The sequence below is a fragment of the Coregonus lavaretus genome, assembly GCF_964263955.1.
Source record: "Coregonus lavaretus genome assembly, contig: HAP1_SCAFFOLD_4150, whole genome shotgun sequence".
NCBI classification, from domain to species: Eukaryota; Metazoa; Chordata; class Actinopteri; order Salmoniformes; family Salmonidae; genus Coregonus; species Coregonus lavaretus.
The window spans coordinates 1,591-22,388 of record NW_028163881.1 but is presented as its reverse complement, the minus strand read 5'-3'; the positions used below and the strand labels follow the sequence as shown (position 1 = coordinate 22,388).

The 20,798-nt window shown below is 45.7% G+C and overlaps 1 protein-coding gene across 1 annotated transcript in view; it reads right to left on the bottom strand.

Annotated features, from left to right (window-relative positions):
- LOC311117688 (roundabout homolog 2-like) overlaps positions 1-18,743 on the bottom strand; it is a gene marked incomplete at both ends in the record, with an annotated part of 30,135 nt that extends 11,392 nt beyond the window's left edge. The window contains 7 exons of the mRNA XM_084192618.1: positions 738-969; positions 8,098-8,219; positions 12,550-12,716; positions 12,827-12,992; positions 13,145-13,226; positions 14,265-14,470; positions 18,572-18,743. Coding sequence (XP_084048744.1) covers positions 738-969; positions 8,098-8,219; positions 12,550-12,716; positions 12,827-12,992; positions 13,145-13,226; positions 14,265-14,470; positions 18,572-18,743 — 1,147 coding nt within the window. The remainder of the gene's footprint in view (positions 1-737; positions 970-8,097; positions 8,220-12,549; positions 12,717-12,826; positions 12,993-13,144; positions 13,227-14,264; positions 14,471-18,571) is intronic.
- Positions 18,744-20,798: the final 2,055 nt, after the last annotated feature.

Genomic DNA, 20,798 nt, shown 5'->3' with positions numbered 1-20,798 from the left:
CCAGGTGTGTATATGATTGTGTAGGGAAAGGAAGGGAGGGGGGACATAGCCTTGGGGTATCTGTGTGTGTTTATGTTGATCGTGTTCCCCTGCATGGACTGTACATGTTTGTCTAACCTACTATTCAACTTCATCACATGAATAGGTACAGCATGTACAGCTATATCACCGTCCATATCATCTGCCTATTCCCAGTGTAACAGGTAATGAGGTGAATCCCAGTCTACTCCATTAGAGGTGGGAAAGTATGGAGGATCCCACAGGCTGGCCCGAGGCCTGGAGGTATGGATTGTGTATGTGTGTGTGTGTGTGTATCAGTGTGCAGCATGTCTCTCTCCAGCCCTGTCATGTCCTGTCAGAGTCAGGCTGAGGTTGACAGCTCCTTCTCCCAGCAGGAAGTGAGCGAGCGCTGCGTCCAGCTCAGCTCATGGCTGCAGGGTGATGGATGAGAAGCAGGCCAACAGAAACACCACCAATCATAAACAATCAAGCACAGCAGAAAGGTCAGCACGCTACACAGTGGGAGGAACAAACACACACACAAACACACACACACACACACAAAATACCCCTAAAATGTCACAGCAGTAGACAGAGTACTGTGAGCGACATTTATGATATCATGACAATTGGACGCCCTACAGGGAAACATGTCAAACAGTCATCCCAAATCTGTGTGGACAGAAACCACTTGGATGGAGGAAAATGCCCATGAAATAACATGGTGATTTCTTTACCTTCCTCTGTGGTGCGAGCCGACCTGGACTCACTGTCCATGCCCTGGAACTCATTAAAGTAGGGCCGGATCTTGATCTCATAGATGATGCCTTTCTTGAGGTTGGAGAGGACCACGCTGCGCTCTGAGGGGATCTTCACATCCTGGGTCTGCCAGGGTCCTGGGGAAAACAGGCCAGACATCTGCCTATACAGAACTCTGTAGCCCTGGATGAACTGGGACTGACGGTCCACCTGGGACAGATACATGGGGAGAAGAGAAGAGAGGGGTTAGCTTCACTCATCTGTTCGAGGTTCCTAGGAAACACAACATTTCTTCTCTTCAGTTAGGACAGAGTTGAGAGGAAATACAACATGTCTTCTCTTCAGTTAGGACAGAGTTGAGAGGAAATAGAGAAATAAAGATCATGACCATAGGTGTGCAGCACAGTACTCAGACACCAGAGTACATTAAACAATGTTGTTCAACAGATGTACTTGTTCCTCCCCAAGATCACATCGTGCCACTTTAGAGGCTGTTCCAGTTTTAATTGGTAATTTATCATCAGCTCTGACACAATTAGCTCAATTAGCATCCTCCCTCCGAGAGAGAGAGAGAGAGAGCAGAGGAGAGAGAGAGAGAAAGCAGAGGAGAGCAGAACAGAGCAGAGGAGAGGAGAGAGAGAGAGAAGAGGAGAGAGAGAGGGAGGAGAGAGCACAGCGGAGAGAGAGAGAGAGGGGAGAGAGAGCAGAGCAGAAGAGAGAGAGAGAGCAGAGGATAGAGAAAGATCAGAGGAGAGAGAGAGAGAGAGAGAGAGAGAGAGAGAGAGAGAGCATTGGAGAGAGAGCAGAGGAGGAGGAAGCGAGAGAGAGGGAGAGATAGGGAGAAGAGAGATTAGAGGAAAGAGAGAGAGAGAGAGAGAGAGAGAGAGAGAGAGAGAGAGAGAGAGAGAGAGAGAGAGAGAGGAGAGGAGAGGAGAGGAGAGAGAGCAGAGGAAAGGAGAGAGAGAGAGGAGAGAGAAAGAGAAGAGCAGCATGGCATTACCTCCCTCTTTCTCAGCACACTGAGCACACAGCACCCAGGCCTTGCATAAAAAGGATTTCAGGAGCACAGCTATAACAGCCCTACATATGCATGTCTCTCTTGTACTGTAACTACCAACTAGTGAAACCCACGGCTGGGTCCCACAAGGACTAGGACAAACGTGTGAGTGTCAGATGATTGGTCGGTGACTGTCGTCCAACCCAGAGGAACTCTGGGAGAATACAAAATACACACCAGGGACAATAAAGACAAATCTGTTCAATCGAGGAGACAGAGAGCCCAGAGGTGCGATAGTGCTCTCCCTGCCAATAAGGGGCCTTGGTTCAAAACTTGGGCCCTTTTAGCCAGAGAGAGAAAAGTTGCATTTATACAGGGGAGGAGGGGGCATAACTCACAGTAATGGCTTGTTAACAGTGGGAGAAATGAGAGGGCCTTTCAAGTGGGATATTAAGCATCTGTTTCAGCCTGTGTAGCCTGAGTAAATCAGCAGAATGGATTCTGGGCTAGCATGGTGTGTAACTTTCATTAATGGAATGATTTGGGAATATAAAAACCTTTCCGAGGCCGCACTATGTTTACTGAATGGGCCCTGATTGATTAGGTGGTCGTGTTCTGTGTTGATTGTACACACACTCATAAAGCAATGCTTTAGTATTAAATAAGCCTGTTAGTCTGGGGGGTGGAAGCTTATTATGGGGTGTCAATAAACATGTCACAGGGAAAACTGCTAATGTGGTTCATTTAGAAATGAAAGCAGCCACCCCAATGTCACCCAACGACATCATAAATATCAACTACTGACTGATTTATAGTGGAGCGGAACAACTGGGGCTAGTTAACGCAGGATAGAAGACCAATGAGGAAATAAAGTCAACCTTGAGTAAGAAGACGAGAGTGCATGTTTAAATGTCATGGTCTAATGTAGAAATACATTGACTGCAAGGATTTTGTCATTAACTGCTGTGTACCCTAGTACTGTAAGAGGCATGATTTCTCTCAATAATTCAGCCTCAGTCCAAATCGTGTTTCTAAATGAATTAAACAGTGTCTCTCTGGCACATGTCTGTCCTTATGGTGGGGTAGACACAGACAGACTGTGCAATGTGTGTGTGGTGTGTGGTGTGTGGTGTGTGGTGTGTGGTGTGTGTGTGTGTGTATGTGTGTGTGTGTGATGTGTTGGGGAGCAGGTGTGTGTGGGGGAGAGGTTGGTGAGTAAGCTGGTTTGAGAGACACTCCAGAGATGGAGGACCACAAACATGCCAAATATACACCATTCATTTCAATGTACTTGTTTCTATGCAAAGCTTTTATCTTAATTCAAAATTAACCAAAGATAGACGTAAGATTGATGAGACCAGATGTCCCTGACACCTCTTTTGATGTTCGCTGCAGCTGAATGAAACCATTTCTCAACTGTTTGATGTTCACTTAAGAGTCAGCTATTATAATGTATCAAAGCTGTATAGTCTTAGGATTTATTTGATTCGTATTTCCTTACATGAAAACACCAACAGGAGCCCTGAGGAACACCTTGCCAGCTTCAAAGAGTCCACATACCCTTTATATCAACTCTAATGACTTTAGGACTCAAGGTGGTAAAATCAAAGACATAAAAAGGCCAGAGCTGAGTAGTTATTCGAGAATGAGGTTGGTGTAAATTCAAATTGATTTCACATATTTAATCTTATACGACAGAATAAAGGAACACACAGACACCTGGCAGAGCTGAATAGCAATAACTAACTGCAAAGTCTGCTGAATGGTTATGTCTGTGACATACAGTTGAATTGTCAAATCAAATGTTTTGTCACAAGCGCCAAATACAACAGGTGTACACCTTACCGTGAAATGCTTACTTACAAGCCTTTAGCTAATTTTCCCCCAATATCGGACACCCACTAACTTCGGACACTCTCTAGCGGTTGGAGGACTAAATCACCTCGAGCTCAACTGTCACGTTCGTTTAAAGAAGGGTCGGACCAAGGTGCAGCGTGATATGCGTACATGTCTATTAACGATAAACACACGACAAAACAACAAAGGAAACGAAACGTGAAGTCCAAAGGTACAACACAACAAACCTTACACGGATCAAGAACCCACAACTAGACAGTGCCAAAAGGCTGCCTAAGTATGATTCCCAATCAGAGACAACGAGCGACAGTTGCCTCTGATTGGGAACCACACCGGCCAACATAGAAATACAAATCTAGAATATTCACACCCTGACCAAACTAGCTAGAGTTCTGTAGGCCAGGGCGTGACATCAACATTTAAATGGACTGGAAAATGACGGTAAGTTTTGCGACTAACGACACCCTTCTAGCTAGCTGACCACTGATTTTCAGTGCAATTTATGTAAGTTAGGTTTTGAGAGTTTTCAAAAAAGTTATACAGTATGTTGGTTCAATCTTGTAATTGAACAAAATAGTAAGGTGGCCAATAACGATAATACGGGACATATTTTTTTGCTAAACCGCTTATCAAAAAGCTGATAATAGTAGTATTCACTGAATTGTCAAACATGATAATTGCTAACCCGTTAGCTAACATTTTTACGACACCAATAATCACAAAACTTGATGGCTTGATCACAAGATAACACTGTTGAAGGTAATACATTTCTTAAACACTGTTGAATATGCCGATAATATGGGGTTCCACGCTAGACAGAGAGAGTGCAGTTTTAAGAAAATATAATTAAAAAAATATTTACTAAATGAACTAAAGTTAAAAATAAAAAATACAGGGGGTACCAGTACAGAGTCAATGTGCGGGGGCACAGGTTAGTCGAGGTAATTGAGGTAACGTACATGTGTGAAGAGGTAAAGTGACTATGCATAGAAAATAAACAGACAGTAGTCGTGCCATCTTCGCAAATGTCTTGGTGTGTTTGGACCAAGATAGTTTGTTGGTGATGTGGACACCAAGGAACTTGAAACTTTCGACCCGCTCCACTACAGCCCCGTCGATGTGAATGGGGGCATTATCGGCCCTCCTTTTCCTGTAGTCCACAATTATCTCCTTTGTCTTGCTCACGTTGAGGGAAAGGTTGTTGTCCTGGCACCACACTGCCGGGTCTCTAAACTCCTCCCTATAGGCTGTCTGATCGTTGTCGGTGATCAGGCCTACCACCGTTGTGTCGTCAGCAAACTTAATGAGGGTGTTGGAGTCATGCGTGGTCATGCAGTCGTGGGTGAACAGGGAGTACAGGAGGGGACTAAGCACGCACCCCTGAGGTGCCCCCGTGTTGAGGATCAGCGTGGCAGATATGTTGTCCCAGGGTCCTTAGCTTAGTGCTGAGTTTTGTGGGCACTATTGTGTTGAACGCTGAGCTGTAGTCAATGACCAGCATTCTCACATACACTACCAGTCAAAAGTTTGGACACACCTACTCATTCAAGGGTTTTTCTTTATTTTTACTATTTTTTACATTGTAGAATAATAGTGAAGACGTCAAAACTATGAAAGAGCACATATGGAATCATGTAGTAACCAAAAAAAGTCTTAAACAAATCAAAGTATATTTTATATTTGAGATTCTTCAAATAGCCACCCTTTGCCTTGATGACAGCTTTGCACACTCTTGGCATTCTCTCAACCAGCTTCATGAGGTAGTCACCTGGAATGCATTTCATTTAACTGGTGTGCCTTCTTAAAAGTTAATTTGTGGAATTTCTTTCCTTCTTAATACGTTTGAGCAAATCAGTTGTGTTGTGACAAGGTAGGGGGGGTATACAGAAGATCACCCTATTTGTTAAAAAAAGTCCATATTATGGCAAGAACAGCTCAAATAAGCAAAGAGAAACGACAGTCCATCATTACTTTAAGACATGAAGGTCAGTCAATACGGAACATTTCAAGAACGTTTAAAGTTTCTAAAGTGCAGTCGCAAAAACCATCAAGCGCTATGATAAAACTGGCTCTCATGAGGACCGCCACAGGAAAGGAAGATCCAGAGTTAACTCTGCTGCAAAGGATAAATTAATTAGAGTTACCAGCCTCAGAAATTGCAGCCCAAATAAATGCTTCACAGAGTTCAAGTAACAGACACATCTCAACATCAACTGTTCAGAGGGAACTGTGTGAATCAGGCCTTCATGGTCGAAATGCTGCAAAGAATCCACTACTAAATGACACTAATAAGAAGAAGAGACTTGCTTGGGCCAAGAAACACGAGCAATGGACATTAGACCGGTGGAAATGTGTCCTTTGGTCTGGAGTCCAAATTTGAGATTTTTTGGTTCCAACCGCAGTGTCTTTGTGATACACGGTGTGGGTGAACGGATGATCTCTGCATGTGTAGTTCCCACCGTAAAGCATGGATGAGGAGGTGTTATGGTGTGGGGGTGCTTTGCTGGTGATTGTCTGTGATTTATTTAGAATTCAAGGCACACTTAACCAGCATGGCTACCACAGATTTCTGCAGCGATACGCCATCCCATCTGGTTTGGGCTTAGTGGGACAATCATTTATTTTCAACAGGACAATGACCCAACACACATCAAGGCTGTGTAAGTGCTATTTTACCAAGAAGAACAGTGATGGACTGCTGCATCAGATGACCTGGGTTCCACAATCCCCCGACCTCAACCGTGAAGGCAGAGTGAATGAAAAGCAGCCAACAAGTGCTCAGCATATGTGGGAACTCCTTCAAGACTGTTGGAAAATAATTCCAGGTGAAGCTGGTTGAGAGAATGCCAAGAGTGTGCAAAGCTGTCATCAAGGCAAAGGATGGCTATTTGAATAATCTCAAATATAAAATAGACTTGTTTGGTTACTACATGATTCCATATGTGTTATTTCATAGTTTTGATGTCTTCACTATTATTATACAATATAGAATATAGTAAAAATAAAGAAAAACCCTTGAATGAGTAGGTGTGTCCAAACTTTTGACTGGTACTGTAGGTGTTCCTTTTGTCCATATTGGAATGGGCAGTGTGGAATGCGATTGAGATTGCGTCATCTGTGGATCTGTTGGGGCGGTAGTCATTTAGGCAGGTCACCTTCACTTTCTTGGGTACAGGGATTATGGTGGTCTGCTTGAAATGTAGGTATTACAGACTCGGTCAGGGAGAGGTTGAAAATGTCAGTGAAGAGACTTGCCAGTTGGTTCGCGCATGCTCTGAGTACACATCCTGGTAATCCGTCTGCCTTGTGAATGTTGACCTGTTTAAAGGTCTTGCTTACATCGGCTACGGAGAGCGTGATCACACAGTTGTCCGGAACAGTTGGTGCATGCTCTGGTAGGCTCGCGTCACTGGGCAGGTCGCGGCTGGGTTTCCCTTTGTAGTCCATAATAATTTGCAAGCCCTACCACATCCGACGAGCGTCAGAGCCGGTGTAGTAGGATTCAATCTTAGTCCTGTATTGACGCTTTGCCTGTTTGATGGTTCGTCTGAGGGCATGGCGGAATTTCTTAGTGGTTGAAAATGTCAGTGAAGACACTTGCCAGTTGGTCCGCGCATGCTCGGAGTACACGTCCTGGTAATCCGTCTGACCCTGCGGCCTTGTGAATGTTGACCTGCTTAAAATATAGTATTATGGTCAGATTTTCCAAATGGAAGGCGAGGGAGAGCTTTGTATGCGTCTCTGTGTGTAGAGTAATGGTGGTCTAGAGTATTTTTTCTTCTGGTTGCACATGTGACATGCTTTAGGAATTAGGAAAAAGTGATTTAAATTTGCATGCATTAAAGTCCCCGGCCACTAGGAGTGCCACTTCTGGATGAGCATTTTCTTGTTTGCTTATGGCCTTATACAGCTCGTTGAGTGCGGTCTTAGTGCCAGCGTTGGTTTGTGGTGGTAAATAGACGAAAAATATAGATGAAAACTCTCTCGGTAGATAGTGTGGTCTACAGCAATGCATCGAGACTACTTTAATAATAGACATCGCGGACCAGCTGTTATTTACAAATAGACACACACACCCACCCCTCGTCTTACAGGACGTAGCAGTTCTGTCCTGCCAATGCGCAGAAAACTCAGCCAACTGCATATTATCTGTGTCGTCGTTCAGCCACGACTCAGTGAAACATAAGATATTACCATTTTTTATGTTCCGTTTGTAGGATAGTCTCGAACGGAGCTCATCCAGTTTATTCTCCAGTGATTGCACATTGGCCAATAGAACGTAAAGGCAGGTTACCCACTCGCCGACTAATTCTCACAAGGCACCCTGATCTCCGCCCCCTGTATTGGTGAAGGCACCCTGATCTCCGCCCCCTGTATTTCCTTATTTTCTTCATTGGAATGACAGGGATTTGGGGCTTGTCTGGGAGCAACATTATATATTCTGAGTCAGACTCATTAACGACCAATCACAGTGTGACACTTACCGTCCAGGTGACCTGAATGGTGGTGGGGCTCAGAACGACCGGGTTGTGAAGACGAACTATGACCTCCCCCAGCTCCTTCTGCACATGTCTGTGGTCCACCCCCTGGGCTGGAGGACTGATGTCTGTAGAGAGAGAGAGAGAGAGAGAGAGAGAGAGAGAGAGAGAGAGAGAGAGAGAGAGAGAGAGAGAGAGAGAGAGAGAGAGAGAGAGAGAGAGAGAGAGAGAGAGAGAGAGCGAGAGAGAGAGAGAGAGAGAGAGAGAGAGAGAGAGAGAGAGAGAGAGAGAGAGAGAGAGAGAGAGAGAGAGAGAGAGAGAGAGAGAGAGAGAGAGAGAGAGAGAGAGAGAGAGAGAGAGAGAGAGAGAGAGAGAGAGAGAGAGAGAGAGAGAGAGAGAGAGAGAGATTACTTTCAGTTCTCCTACTCAGTTTTCAAAGCCACGGTTCCCTCCATTCCTTACAATGAGGCCGATGTCCATCATAAGAGGTTTTGTTGAGAGAATGGATGAATAGACCAATCAGACTCCACAAAGGAGTCGACACTCTGTGATCATGACTTCACTTGAAAAGAAGCAACTTCATCTGCATTATAATGACCTCATTTCAGTTTGAATAAAGACCTTGTCTGGGTTTGAGAAAAGAAAGAGAGAACTTGAGCTGTTAAGAACCCTTCTCCTCTCTGCTCTTACTGAGGCCCAGCCAGAGAACAACTACCACATCAGTAAGTGAACTCTGAACACATAACCCAGAGAAGATGAATGAATGACACTATGACACTATTTTCCACACAGTTCCCATTTCATTCACACTTGCATGTGTTTTCAGTTAAAAGCTAATCAAAACCCCAGTGAAATGCATGAGATTCTCAGTGTGGTTAAAGAAAAGACACAATCATGGCAACTGACATATTTTGGTCCTATTTACTGAGGGGAAATAGATGGGCAAACACAAAAAATGATTCACAAGAGGAAATAGTATTTCAAAACAGGCCCAATGAAAGCCAATAAAGTCATGAATCATAGAGTCGTAATAGAGGACGACAGGCCAAATGCAGTTAAGGAGACATAAAAAATCAATTCATCTTCAGTGACTGCCATTGTCAATAACCATCTCTGTGCATCAAAGTGAAGCCAACAGCAAATAAAGAGAGATGTACTGCTATTCAAATTGACTCCCTCTCCCTATACACAAACCAATATTGGCCTGCAATTGAACAATGTTTAGCTGCAAGGTTGCAGGGGTATAGTGGTGGAGTGGACTTATCAAATAAACGTAATAAGGAGACTGAGGTCTATATGGCAGCTTCATCTAATCTTCTTTGAGTTTGGAGGCAGTCATTTTCTCCAGTTATGATCATTAACATAGCAGGGATAGGGCTAACACACTTAGACCTTCCAAAAGTAGACATGCTTATTTTACATAATTGTCCGACTGTAGCCTTAATGAGCAGAGCTGAGATGGAGAGTTTGACCTCTGGAAGTTGTTGTGGTGGCTATCTCAGTAGAACCATTACTGTTCAGCGCACACAGTACCGTGCTGAGAGGGCCTGATAACTATCTAAGTGGAACGCGATGACCATTTCCCTATCGAAAGCTGCAGCAGTCACTGTGAAGGGGAGGCTAAATTAGAAATGTTATGATAGGGAAAATTATTACCAGAATCCTTACAGTTACTGTATGTATAAGGTCCACACACCACATCAGTCACTGGGTTCATCAATAAGTGCATCGACGACGTCGTCCCCACAGTGACCGTACGTACATATCCCAACCAGAAGCCATGGATTACAGGCAACATCTGCACTGAGCGAAAGGGTAGAGCTGTCGCTTTCAAGGAGCGGGACTCTAACCCGGACGCTTATAAGAAATCCCGCTATGCCCTCCGACGAACCATCAAACAGGCAAAGCGTCAATACAGGACTAAGATTGAATCGTACTACACCGGCTCTGACGATCATCGGATGTGGCAGGGCTTGCAAACTATTACGGAATGCAAAGGGAAGCACAGCCGCGAGCTGCCCAGTGAGACAAGCCTACCAGACGAGCTAAATTACTTCTATGCTCGCTTCGAGGCAAGCAACACCGAAGCATGCATGAGAGCATCAGCTGTTCCGAACAACTGTGTGATCACTCTCTCCGTCGCCGATGTGAGTAAGACCTTTAAACAGGTCAACATTCACAAGGCCGCAGGGCCAGACGGATTACCAGGACATGTACTCCGAGCATCTGCTGACCAACTGGCATGTGTCTTCACTGACATTTTCAACCTGTCCCTGACTGAGTCTGTAATACCAACATGTTTCAAGCAGACCACCATATTCCCTGTGCCCAGGAACACTAAGGTAACCTGCCTAAATGACTACCGACCCGTAGCACTCACGTCTGTAGCCATGAAGTGCTTTGAAAGGCTGGTCATGGCTCATATCAACTCCATTATCCCAGAAACCCTAGACCCACTCCAATTTGCATACCTCCCCAACAGATCTCTATTGCACTCCACACTTCCCTTTTCCCACCTGGACAAAAGGAACACCTACGAGAGAATGCTATTAATAATAATAATAATATGCCAATTTTTTGGTGTATGGGTGGTCCCGGGGATCGAACCCACTACCTTGCCATTACAAGCGTCATGCTCTACCAGCTGAGCTACAGAGGACCACATTGACTACAACTCAGCATTCAACGCCACAGTGCCCTCAAAGGTCATCACTAAGCTAAAGACCCTAGGACTAAACACCTCCCTCTGCAACTGGATCCTGGACTTCCTGATGGGCCACCCCCAGGTGGTAAGGGTAGGTAACAACACATCTGCCACTCTGATGCTCAACATAGGGGCCCCTCAGGGGTGCGAGCTCAGTCCCTTCCTGTACTCCCTGTTCACCCATGACTGCATGGCCAAGCACGAATCCAACACCGTCATTAAGTTTGCCAATGACACAACAGTGGTAGGTCGGATCACCGACAATGATGAGACAGCCTATAGGGAGGAGGTCAGAGACCTGGCAGTGTGGTGTCAGGATAACAAGCTCTCCCTCAATGTGATCAAGACAAAGGAGATGATTGTGGACTACAGGAAATGGAGGACCGAGCACGCCCCCATTCTCATCGACGGGGCTGTAGTGGAGCAGGTTGAGGGCTTCAAGTTCCCTGGTGTCCACATCACCAACAAACTATCATGGTCCAAACCCACCAAGACAGTCGTGAAGACGGCACGACAAAGCCTATTCCCCCTCAGGAAACTGAAAAGATTTGGCATGGGTCCTCAGATCCTCAAACAGTTCTACAGCTGCAAGGCCCTACAGAGGGTAGTGCGTACGGCCCAGTACATCACTCAGGACAAGCTTCCTGCCATCCAGGACCTCTATACCAGGCGGTGTCAGAGGGTAGTGCGTATGGCACAGTACATCACTCAGGACAAGCTTCCTGCCATCCAGGACCTCTATACCAGGTGGTGTCAGAGGGTAGTGCGTATGGCACAGTACATCACTCAGGACAAGCTTCCTGCCCTCCAGGACCTCTATACCAGGTGGTGTCAGAGGGTAGTGCGTACGGCCCAGTACATCACTCAGGACAAGCTTCCTGCCATCCAGGACCTCTATACCAGGTGGTGTCAGAGGGTAGTGCGTACGGCCCAGTACATCACTCAGGACAAGCTTCCTGCCATCCAGGACCTCTATACCAGGTGGTGTCAGAGGGTAGTGCGTATGGCACAGTACATCACTCAGGACAAGCTTCCTGCCATCCAGGACCTCTATACCAGGTGGTGTCAGAGGGTAGTGCGTATGGCACAGTACATCACTCAGGACAAGCTTCCTGCCATCCAGGACCTCTATACCAGGCGGTGTCAGAGGGTAGTGCGTACGGCCCAGTACATCACTCAGGACAAGCTTCCTGCCATCCAGGACCTCTATACCAGGTGGTGTCAGGGGAAGGCCCTAAAAATTGCCTAAGACTCCAGCCACCCTAGTCATAGACTGTTCTTTCTGCTACCCCACGGCAAGTGGTACCCGAGCTCCAAGTCTAGGTCCAGAAGGCTTCTTAACAGCTTCTACCCCCAAGCCATAAGATTCCTGAACAGCTAACCATGGCTACCCAGACTATTTGCATTGTACCCCCCCACCGCCCACTCACTCTTTTTACGCTGCTGCCACCCTCTGTTTATTATCTATGAATAGTCACTTTACTTCTACCCACATGTGCCCCCGCACATTGACTCTGTACCAGTACCCACTGTATATAGCCTCACTACTTTATTTTACTGCTGCTCTTTAATATTTTGTTATTTGTATAATATATATATATAAATATATATATATATATATATATATTTTTTTTTTTACTTAACACTTATTTTTTTCTTGTTGTTTAAAGGCTTGTAAGTAAGCATTTCACTGTAAGGTGTACACCTGTTGTATTCGGCGCATGTGACAAATACAATTTGATTTGATTTGATACCTTGTGTCCTGACGGGCTCTGACATGGGGCTGGGGTCACTGAGGCCCTGGGTGTTGACTGCCCGCACCATGAACAGGTAGATGGTGTTGGGGCGCAGGCCTTTGACCGTGTACTGCGTGGTCTTCACATGGTCCGCAACCGTCTGCCAACTGTTGCTCACCGACTGGCTGCAATGGGACAATGAAAAGGATATCACAAACGTGCTACCTCACCACAATAATTAATAAGCAATACAAAAGTCAAAAAGAGGAAATCATTCAGGTTCTTCATAACTAACCTGAAGGCTTCGATGACAAAAGAGGAGATGGGCGTGGCCCCAGCCAGGCCGGGTTGCCAGGACAACGAGACGCTGTTCTTGGTGACGTCAGTGACATGGGGTTTGGAGGGAGGGCCAGGGAGCTCGTTGTCATCACGGTTCTTAATGACCATCACTCCAGCTTGGTCTGCAGGAGAAAGAGACCAGGAACTATTGTTAAATGGGAGGATGAAGAGGAATGGATAAAGAACTATTCCCAGGATGGAATATCTGTGGTCTAATTAGCATGTATCTGTGTTTACTACAAAACTAGGTGAAGACATGTTCACTGTGCCATACCTTTGACCTCTAGTAAGGCGCTCCATGATGTCTCGCCACTGGAGCTGGCAGCCACACAGGTGTAGATCCCAGAGTCAGAGAGCTAGGGTAGAATGGATAAACTCAGAACATCAAACACCTGACCACAGAACAACCCATTTAGAAACATTACATCAGGTGGTTCTTAAAAATGACTAGATATTAGTATTGATCTCCACAGCTGCTTAATCAGATGATTATTCATGGGTCTAGTGGTTGTTCTAAATGCACATGAGGGGTTTATCCCTGGGATCACATCAGTGTGTCATTGTGAGTGGCTCAAAGTGCTGACGCTAATTTCCTAATGAATTCCATTTTCTCCTAACCCCCCTCCACCACTTTACCCCCCACCCCCCACCCCCTATCCCCCCTGTCCCCCCACCACCCCGCCAACCGCAACAAAGGCAGGCTAATTCATTTAGGGTGGGCCGTTGAAGCCCCCTGGACCGATGACAGCTGGCTTGTCTCTCCATCCCTCTCTCTCTAGAATGTTAGTTGTTTGTTGGTTTTTGTCTCTGCGACTTCCCTCCATTTATTAAATAAAATGTCAGTGGTCGGCAACTTTGTGAAGCGTAATGGTTATTCCACAGAGGCCTCGGAGTGGGGAAAGGAGGATGTGAGGATTTTTAATTCAATCTACCCTAAATGTGCATGTGTGTGTGTGTGTGTGTGTGTGTGTGTGTGTGTGTGTGTGTCTGTTGTTTAACTGTTCACCCCTCCTCTACTCTGCAGCTGGAAGCCGTCCAGCCCTCTACAGCGGAGTCTTGTAAGAGCCATCGTGTCACTAACTGATAGTATCAAACAATTTATTAAAATCAATACTGCCCATTCATCTCTTTAAAGCAATATGACTCCTCACATCATGCTCATGCATGCCTAAGCATGTGACACACACAGAGGGGAGAGAGAGGAGACAGAGTCCCAGACAGAGATCCATTAAGGGGAATGGATGGAAACAGGGAGATAGAGAACCAGGGGCTGCAGACAAGGTTACCACAATAGTACGTAGCATATTTACAGCCCACATCATATAAACACCATTACTAGTGTATGTGTAGTTCTCTTTATGACTGGACCAGGCTGTGGTTCCAGTGGTTCTCACCCTGAGGCTCCTGATCTGGAGGCTTCCCAGCTCCTGCAGGGACATGCGGGGGTCCTTCCCCAGCAGACTGACCCCATCCTTCAGCCAGCTGATGGAGGGGATAGGGTCTCCTGACGCCTGGCACTTCAGCAGGGCCACGCTATCCACCCCCAGCGTCTGATTGGACGGGCCCTGACGGATTATGGGCGGCGGCCTGTCTGTCAGCACTGGGATAGGATGAGAGACAGAGCGAGAATTTGTCAGAAGAGCCACACAATGCATTACACTAGTAAAAGGGGTATGATATAGATGGAACCTTCAATATACAGATGTAGGATCTTAATTTGAGCCAGTTTGCTACAGCAGGAAAAATATTCTGCAGCAACAGATAATGTGAATTATTATGTGGATTATAAAATGTTTGTAGGGGTTTTTCCACAAGCAAAAATAAAGTCTGACATTTCAAAGTGGAAATTACAAATTCCGAATCCTTTTTAAACCTCAAAAACACTACAAGTTAAACATGTCTTGCACAGGAAAGTTATCCTCAACAGGGTGATCAAATTAAGATCCTACATCTGCAAGCCTTTTAATGGATTTATCATAAAGTGAAAGGATGTGGTAACGGTATCATAAAGCTGGTCTTTCTCAGCAGGTCTTGTAATTCCACCACAGGACAATGACGACGCCCTGACTGTGCTTCCAGGAAGCGGAGAAAGAATTGCTGAGTATTGTTTTCCAGACTGTCTATTGATGTGGCTGGAGGTGGGAGGGGGTTTCCAGTTACAGGCTAAATACCCTTAAATTGTACACCCTACCCAGGAGTCTGTGGTGGCATACAGTGGCAAGGGCACTGCCTGTTGACTCAGGGAGGTTCAGATAAATAATCCATCATGTTTAGTGGGGAACACTATCAGAGGTCCCACTAACACCCAGAACTGAAACAAACATTTCCCTCCCCAGAGAGTAGTACCCCACGGAAATTATCGAAATGAGTCAGAATTGCAATAATGTAACAAAAAAACTGTGAGGAAAATAAAATAAAATCATTTTTTTGCTTTGTTTATATCAATGCTAATGTTCAATGCTGTTTGGATGAAAATATGCACTTTTAATGTGTTGGAGAATGCCTGTGGGTTGTACTGTGAAATATTGTAAATGTCAGAGGTGCTGTATCTGTGAGTTACTGTTACAGTGCCCTGGCAGTTTCTATTTAAGCTGTGTTGAATAATGTGGAGTCCCCTGGCATCACACAGCACACATTAACTAACAGGTAGGGATTCATGATGTCAGACCTGCAGGGGCTAATTAGACAGTCAACCTCGCTAACCTTTCAACATATCATCACACCCTCTCTCTCTCTTCCTCTTTCTCTCTCTCTTTACTATCTCTTTCTTTCTCTTTCTCTCCTGCAGGGAAGTCAGAAGGAGGGACGGAAGAAACATACTTGCCTTGGTATGAGAGAACCATGGCATGATTATCTTTAGCTGAGAGAACCATGATTATCTTTAGCTGAGAGAACCATGATTATCTTTAGCTGAGAGAACCATGATTATCTTTAGCTGGCAGAACCATGACATGATTATCTTTAGCTGGCAGAACCATGATTATCTTTAGCAGTGAGAACCATGGCATGATTATATTTAGCTGGCAGAACCATTATTATCTTTAGCAGTGAGAACCATGGCATGATTATATTTAGCTGGCAGAACCATGATTATCTTTAGCAGTGAGAACCATGGCATGATTATATTTAGCTGGCAGAACCATGATTATTTTTAGCAGTGAGAACCATGACATGATTATATTTAGCTGAGAGAACCATGATTATCTTTAACTGAAAGAACCATGGCATGATTATCTTTAGCTGAGAAAACCATGGCATGATTATCTTTAGCTGAGAAAACCATGACATGATAATCTTTAACTGAGATAACCATGGCATGATTATATTTAACTGAGAGAACCATGGCATGATAATCTTTAACTGAGAGAACCATGGCATGATTATCTTTAACTGAGAGAACTATGGCATGATTATCTTTAACTGAGAGAACCATGGCATGATTATCTTTAGCTGAGAGAACCATGATTATCTTTAGCTGACAGAACCATGGCATGATTATCTTTAGCTGAGAGAACCATGGTATGAAGGTGAATCTACACCATATGGTCCCTGCTGAATTAATAATTTAATCTATTTCAGTGATAATATTCCAACCTCATCCACCACGCTGGAATGCTTTTATCAGAAAAGCTGGTGGTTAAATACATCAACCAGGTTTACCGTGAGCCTAACCCACACCCAGAGAGCATTAAAAACAGCCCTATCTGTCCATCTGAGGCCCTGTGTAGCTCAGTTGGTAGAGCATGGCGCTTGCAACGCCAGGGTTGTGGGTTCGTTTCCCACGGGGGGCCAGTAAAAAAAAATGTATGCACCCACTAACTGTAAGTCGCTCTGGATAAGAGCGTCTGCTAAATGACTAAAATGTAAATGTAAGGCCTCGCTGTTAGTTCTACCTTCCCCATTAACTCACTGAGGGAGTTATCTGCTTGTCACTGTTATCACTTGGCATGATTCTAATGGCCATATTTGGCTCAGATGGAGCCCTATGTATGCCAAGATCTTAGACTTAGACACTGAAACACACCTGGAAGGGTTCTGTTATATGTCTTAATGATCCCCTCTGCTCTGAGTAATGACTCCATTGCATTACATGTTAAGATATGACAGAAAATATGATAAAACCCTGGGTGAGTTTGGCTTGTCTGGTCCAGCAGGGAGGGAATGACGAGGATGGTGGATGGATCGCGTAATGAAGTGATGGAGGCTGGGGAGGAGAGGAGGAGAGGAGGGGGGCGGGGGGGCCTTGACTTTTTGCATCAGGAATTTATCATTACCGATCTCCTTGAACCCAGCGAGCTCTGCTGGCCCCGCAGGACACTGAATCACCTGCTCCCAGCAGCAGGGTGTGACCATGACCTCGCCCCAGCCAGCCAGCCAGACAGCACTCCTCCTCCTCTCCTCCTCCTCTTCTCCTATCCTCCCTCGTCTCTGCCTAACACCCATCACCCTCACACGTTCCACATCTTACACAGTCCAGCCATACACTCCCTTACCTCCTTACACCTACACACAGGCATAGACAGACAGACACATTCACTACAATTTCAGCACCACACACCCTTAGAATAGAGGATGTGTGCATGCAGACTCAAGGACGAGTGTTTAAGTGTTCATACACAGTAAATCTGGAACATGAGATGAGTCATGTGTCTTAAGGTTATGACGTCTAAAACCCTTGGCGTTTTTAGGGACATAAAAAAGCAGTTATACCAGGAAACATGGTAATTTTGAATTCAAATCTCCTTCTCTTACAAAATTTCCCCAGGCTGATCCATCACAAAGCATCTGATTGGCTGTCTATCTGTCTTCCCATCTCGACAGCAGAACAGATTAGAGGCAGTGGGACTGAGCAGGCCCTCATAAGTCATCCTGCAGACATGCTAACTGTTGTCATTCAATCACTCACTCACTCACTCACTCACTCTCACTCACTCACTCACTCACTCACTCACTCACTCACTCACTCACTCACTCACTCACTCACTCACTCACTCACTCACTCACTCACTCACTCACTCACTCACTCACTCTCTCACTCACTCACTCACTCACTCACTCAGTCCTTGACTCACTGCTTCGCTCAGACAGAAGCTGATGACCATTATACTGAGAGACTCAAGGGCAATGCTGTATTCCCTCTCCAGCTAAACTTTAACAAGTATTTCATTAAATTCTGTTGTGACCCCAAAAAATAAAACATGAAATATTGCAAAAGCAAGGTCATGGGCAAGTATAATTTGTAGATATTGCTCAGACAAAATACCTGCACATGGTAAAATGCTGTTTGTTTTACGCTACATTTTCACCAGTACTTTTGGGGATGGGGACGCTCAAGGCCAAAATCCACATTAGAGAGTCAACCGGGCAAGGCATGTGCTCTGATTAATTCACTACACATTAAATAATCTTTCCTCACTGCTAAATCATGTGTGTGTTATCTAGTTGGAGTACAGTGAAGGCTGTGTGTCAGATTGTGTATGTCTGTGTGTATTATGTGTCTGTACGAGTTTGTGTGTGTCTGCATTTATGTCTCTGTGTGTGTGTGTGTGTGTGTGTGTGTGTGTGCGTGGTGTGTGTGTGTGTGTGTGTGTGTGTGTGTGTGGTGTGTGTGCTGACAGCATAGCAGAGTGTGTATGCGTGCTGCATTACAGCGTGGCGCTGTAGCGTGTTGGCATCGGGGTGGGTATTCGGCAGGCCTCACCATCTGTGACCTCCAGTTGGGCCTTGGCGAGGATGCTGCCAGCCACGGTCAGGGCTTGGCAGATGTAGTAGCCTGCGTCTGCCCGCTGCACGGCCGAGATGGTCAGGTCTCCACTGGAGGACACACAGAAGCGACTGTTGGGCTGCTGGGGCTGGTTGGGAAACAGCAGGTTCTGCAGGAAGAGAGGAAGCAGACCAATTAGTAGAGGGACATGGACCCATTACAGCCAGGAACACATCCAACTGACACACACATTCACATAGCTTCATCACTCTGGTCTGGACACACACACACACGGACAGTTAAAATATCCATTCCATTCATCACCAGGTTAATGAATTACACACAACTGTCACATCTGATGGCGTGGTTACACATAATGGCCAGCATGTATTCCCCCAGACAGCCATGCCAGAGGCTCCAGAGAGCTGGGAGGGAATCCAGTCTGAGCCTCTCTCTCTACTCCTGGTCTGGCTTTGATAGCTTGTTTCATTTGATAGCTTTGCTTCTCATAATTGGTCTGGGGCTGCTTTGTTTACACACAGTCTCCCCCGGTCCCCCCCTCAGTCCCAGGCCCACAGCCCCATCCCCAGCCCACAGCCCACCCCATGGAGTTTCCGGCTCTATTGAATGTGTCCATAGCAGAGCCAGAGGAAGGGAGGGCGGCAGGTCTGATTCATTGAAAATGTCAGATTTGCTGGTGGTTTACTAAATCCAAGATATTTAGTGCTGAACAGTAGCGCTATAATGTCCTGCAGGAGGACTGTTGACATTGGCTGAGACCTCACCTCTACCTCTCTATGGTATCCTTCAGCTACCTCACCTCAACCTCTCTATGGTATCCTTCAGCTACCTCCCCTCTACCTCCTTCAGCTACCTCACCTCTACCTCTTTATAGTATCGTTCAGCTACCTCACCTCAACCCCTCTATGGTATACTTCAGCTACCTCCCCTCTACCTCCTTCAGCAACCTCACCTCTACCTCTCTATAGTATCCTTCAGCTACCTCACCTCTTCCTCTCTATGGTATCCTTCAGCTACTGCACCTCTACCTCTCTATAGTATCCTTCAGCTACCTCACCTCTACCTCCTTCAGCTACCTCACCTGTACCTCTTTCAGCTACCTCACCTCTACATCTCTATAGTATCCCTCAGCTACATCACCTCTATCTCTCTATGGTATCCTTCAGCTACCTCACCTCTACCTCTCTATAGTATCCTTGAGCTACATAACCTCTACCTCCTTTAGCTACCTCACCTCTACCTCTCTATGGTATCCTTCAGCTACCTCACCTCTACCTCTCTATGGTATCATTCAGCTACCTCACCTCTACCTCTCTATAGTATCCTTCAGCTACCTCACCTCTACCTCCTTCAGCTACATCACCTCTACCTCCTTCAGCTACCTCACCTCTACCTGTCTATGGTATCCTTCAGTTACCTCACCTCTACATCTCTATGGTATCCTTCAGCTACCTCACCTCTACCTCCTTCAGCTACCTCACCTCTCCCTCTCTATAGTATCATTCAGCTACCTCACCTCTACCTCTCTATAGTATCCCTCAGCTACATCACCTCTATCTCTCTATGGTATCCTTCAGCTACCTCACCTCTACCTCTCTATAGTATCATTGAACTACCTCACCACTACCTCCTTTAGCTACCTCACATCTACCTCCTTCAGCTACCTCACCTCTATCTCTCTATGGTATCCTTCAGCTACCTCACCTCTACCTCCATATAGTATCCTTCAGCTACCTAACCTCTACCTCCTTCAGCTACCTCACCTCTACCTCCTTCAGCTACCTCACCTCTACCTCTCTATGGTATCCTTCAGCTACCTCACCTCTACCTCTATATAGTATCCTTCAGCTACCTCACCTCTACCTCTCTATAGTATCCTTCAGCTACCTCACCTCTACCTCCTTCAGCTACCTCACCTCTACCTCCTTCAGCTACCTCACCTCTACCTCTCTATGGTATCCTTCAGCTACTGCACCTCTACCTCTCTATAGTATCCTTCAGCTACCTCACCTCTACCTCCTTCAGCTACCTCACCTGTACCTCTTTCAGCTACCTCACCTCTACATCTATATAGTATCCCTCAGCTACATCACCTCTATCTCTCTATGGTATCCTTCAGCTACCTCACCTCTACCTCTCTATAGTATCATTCAGCTACCTCACCTCTACCTCTCTATGGTATCATTCAGCTACCTCACCTCTA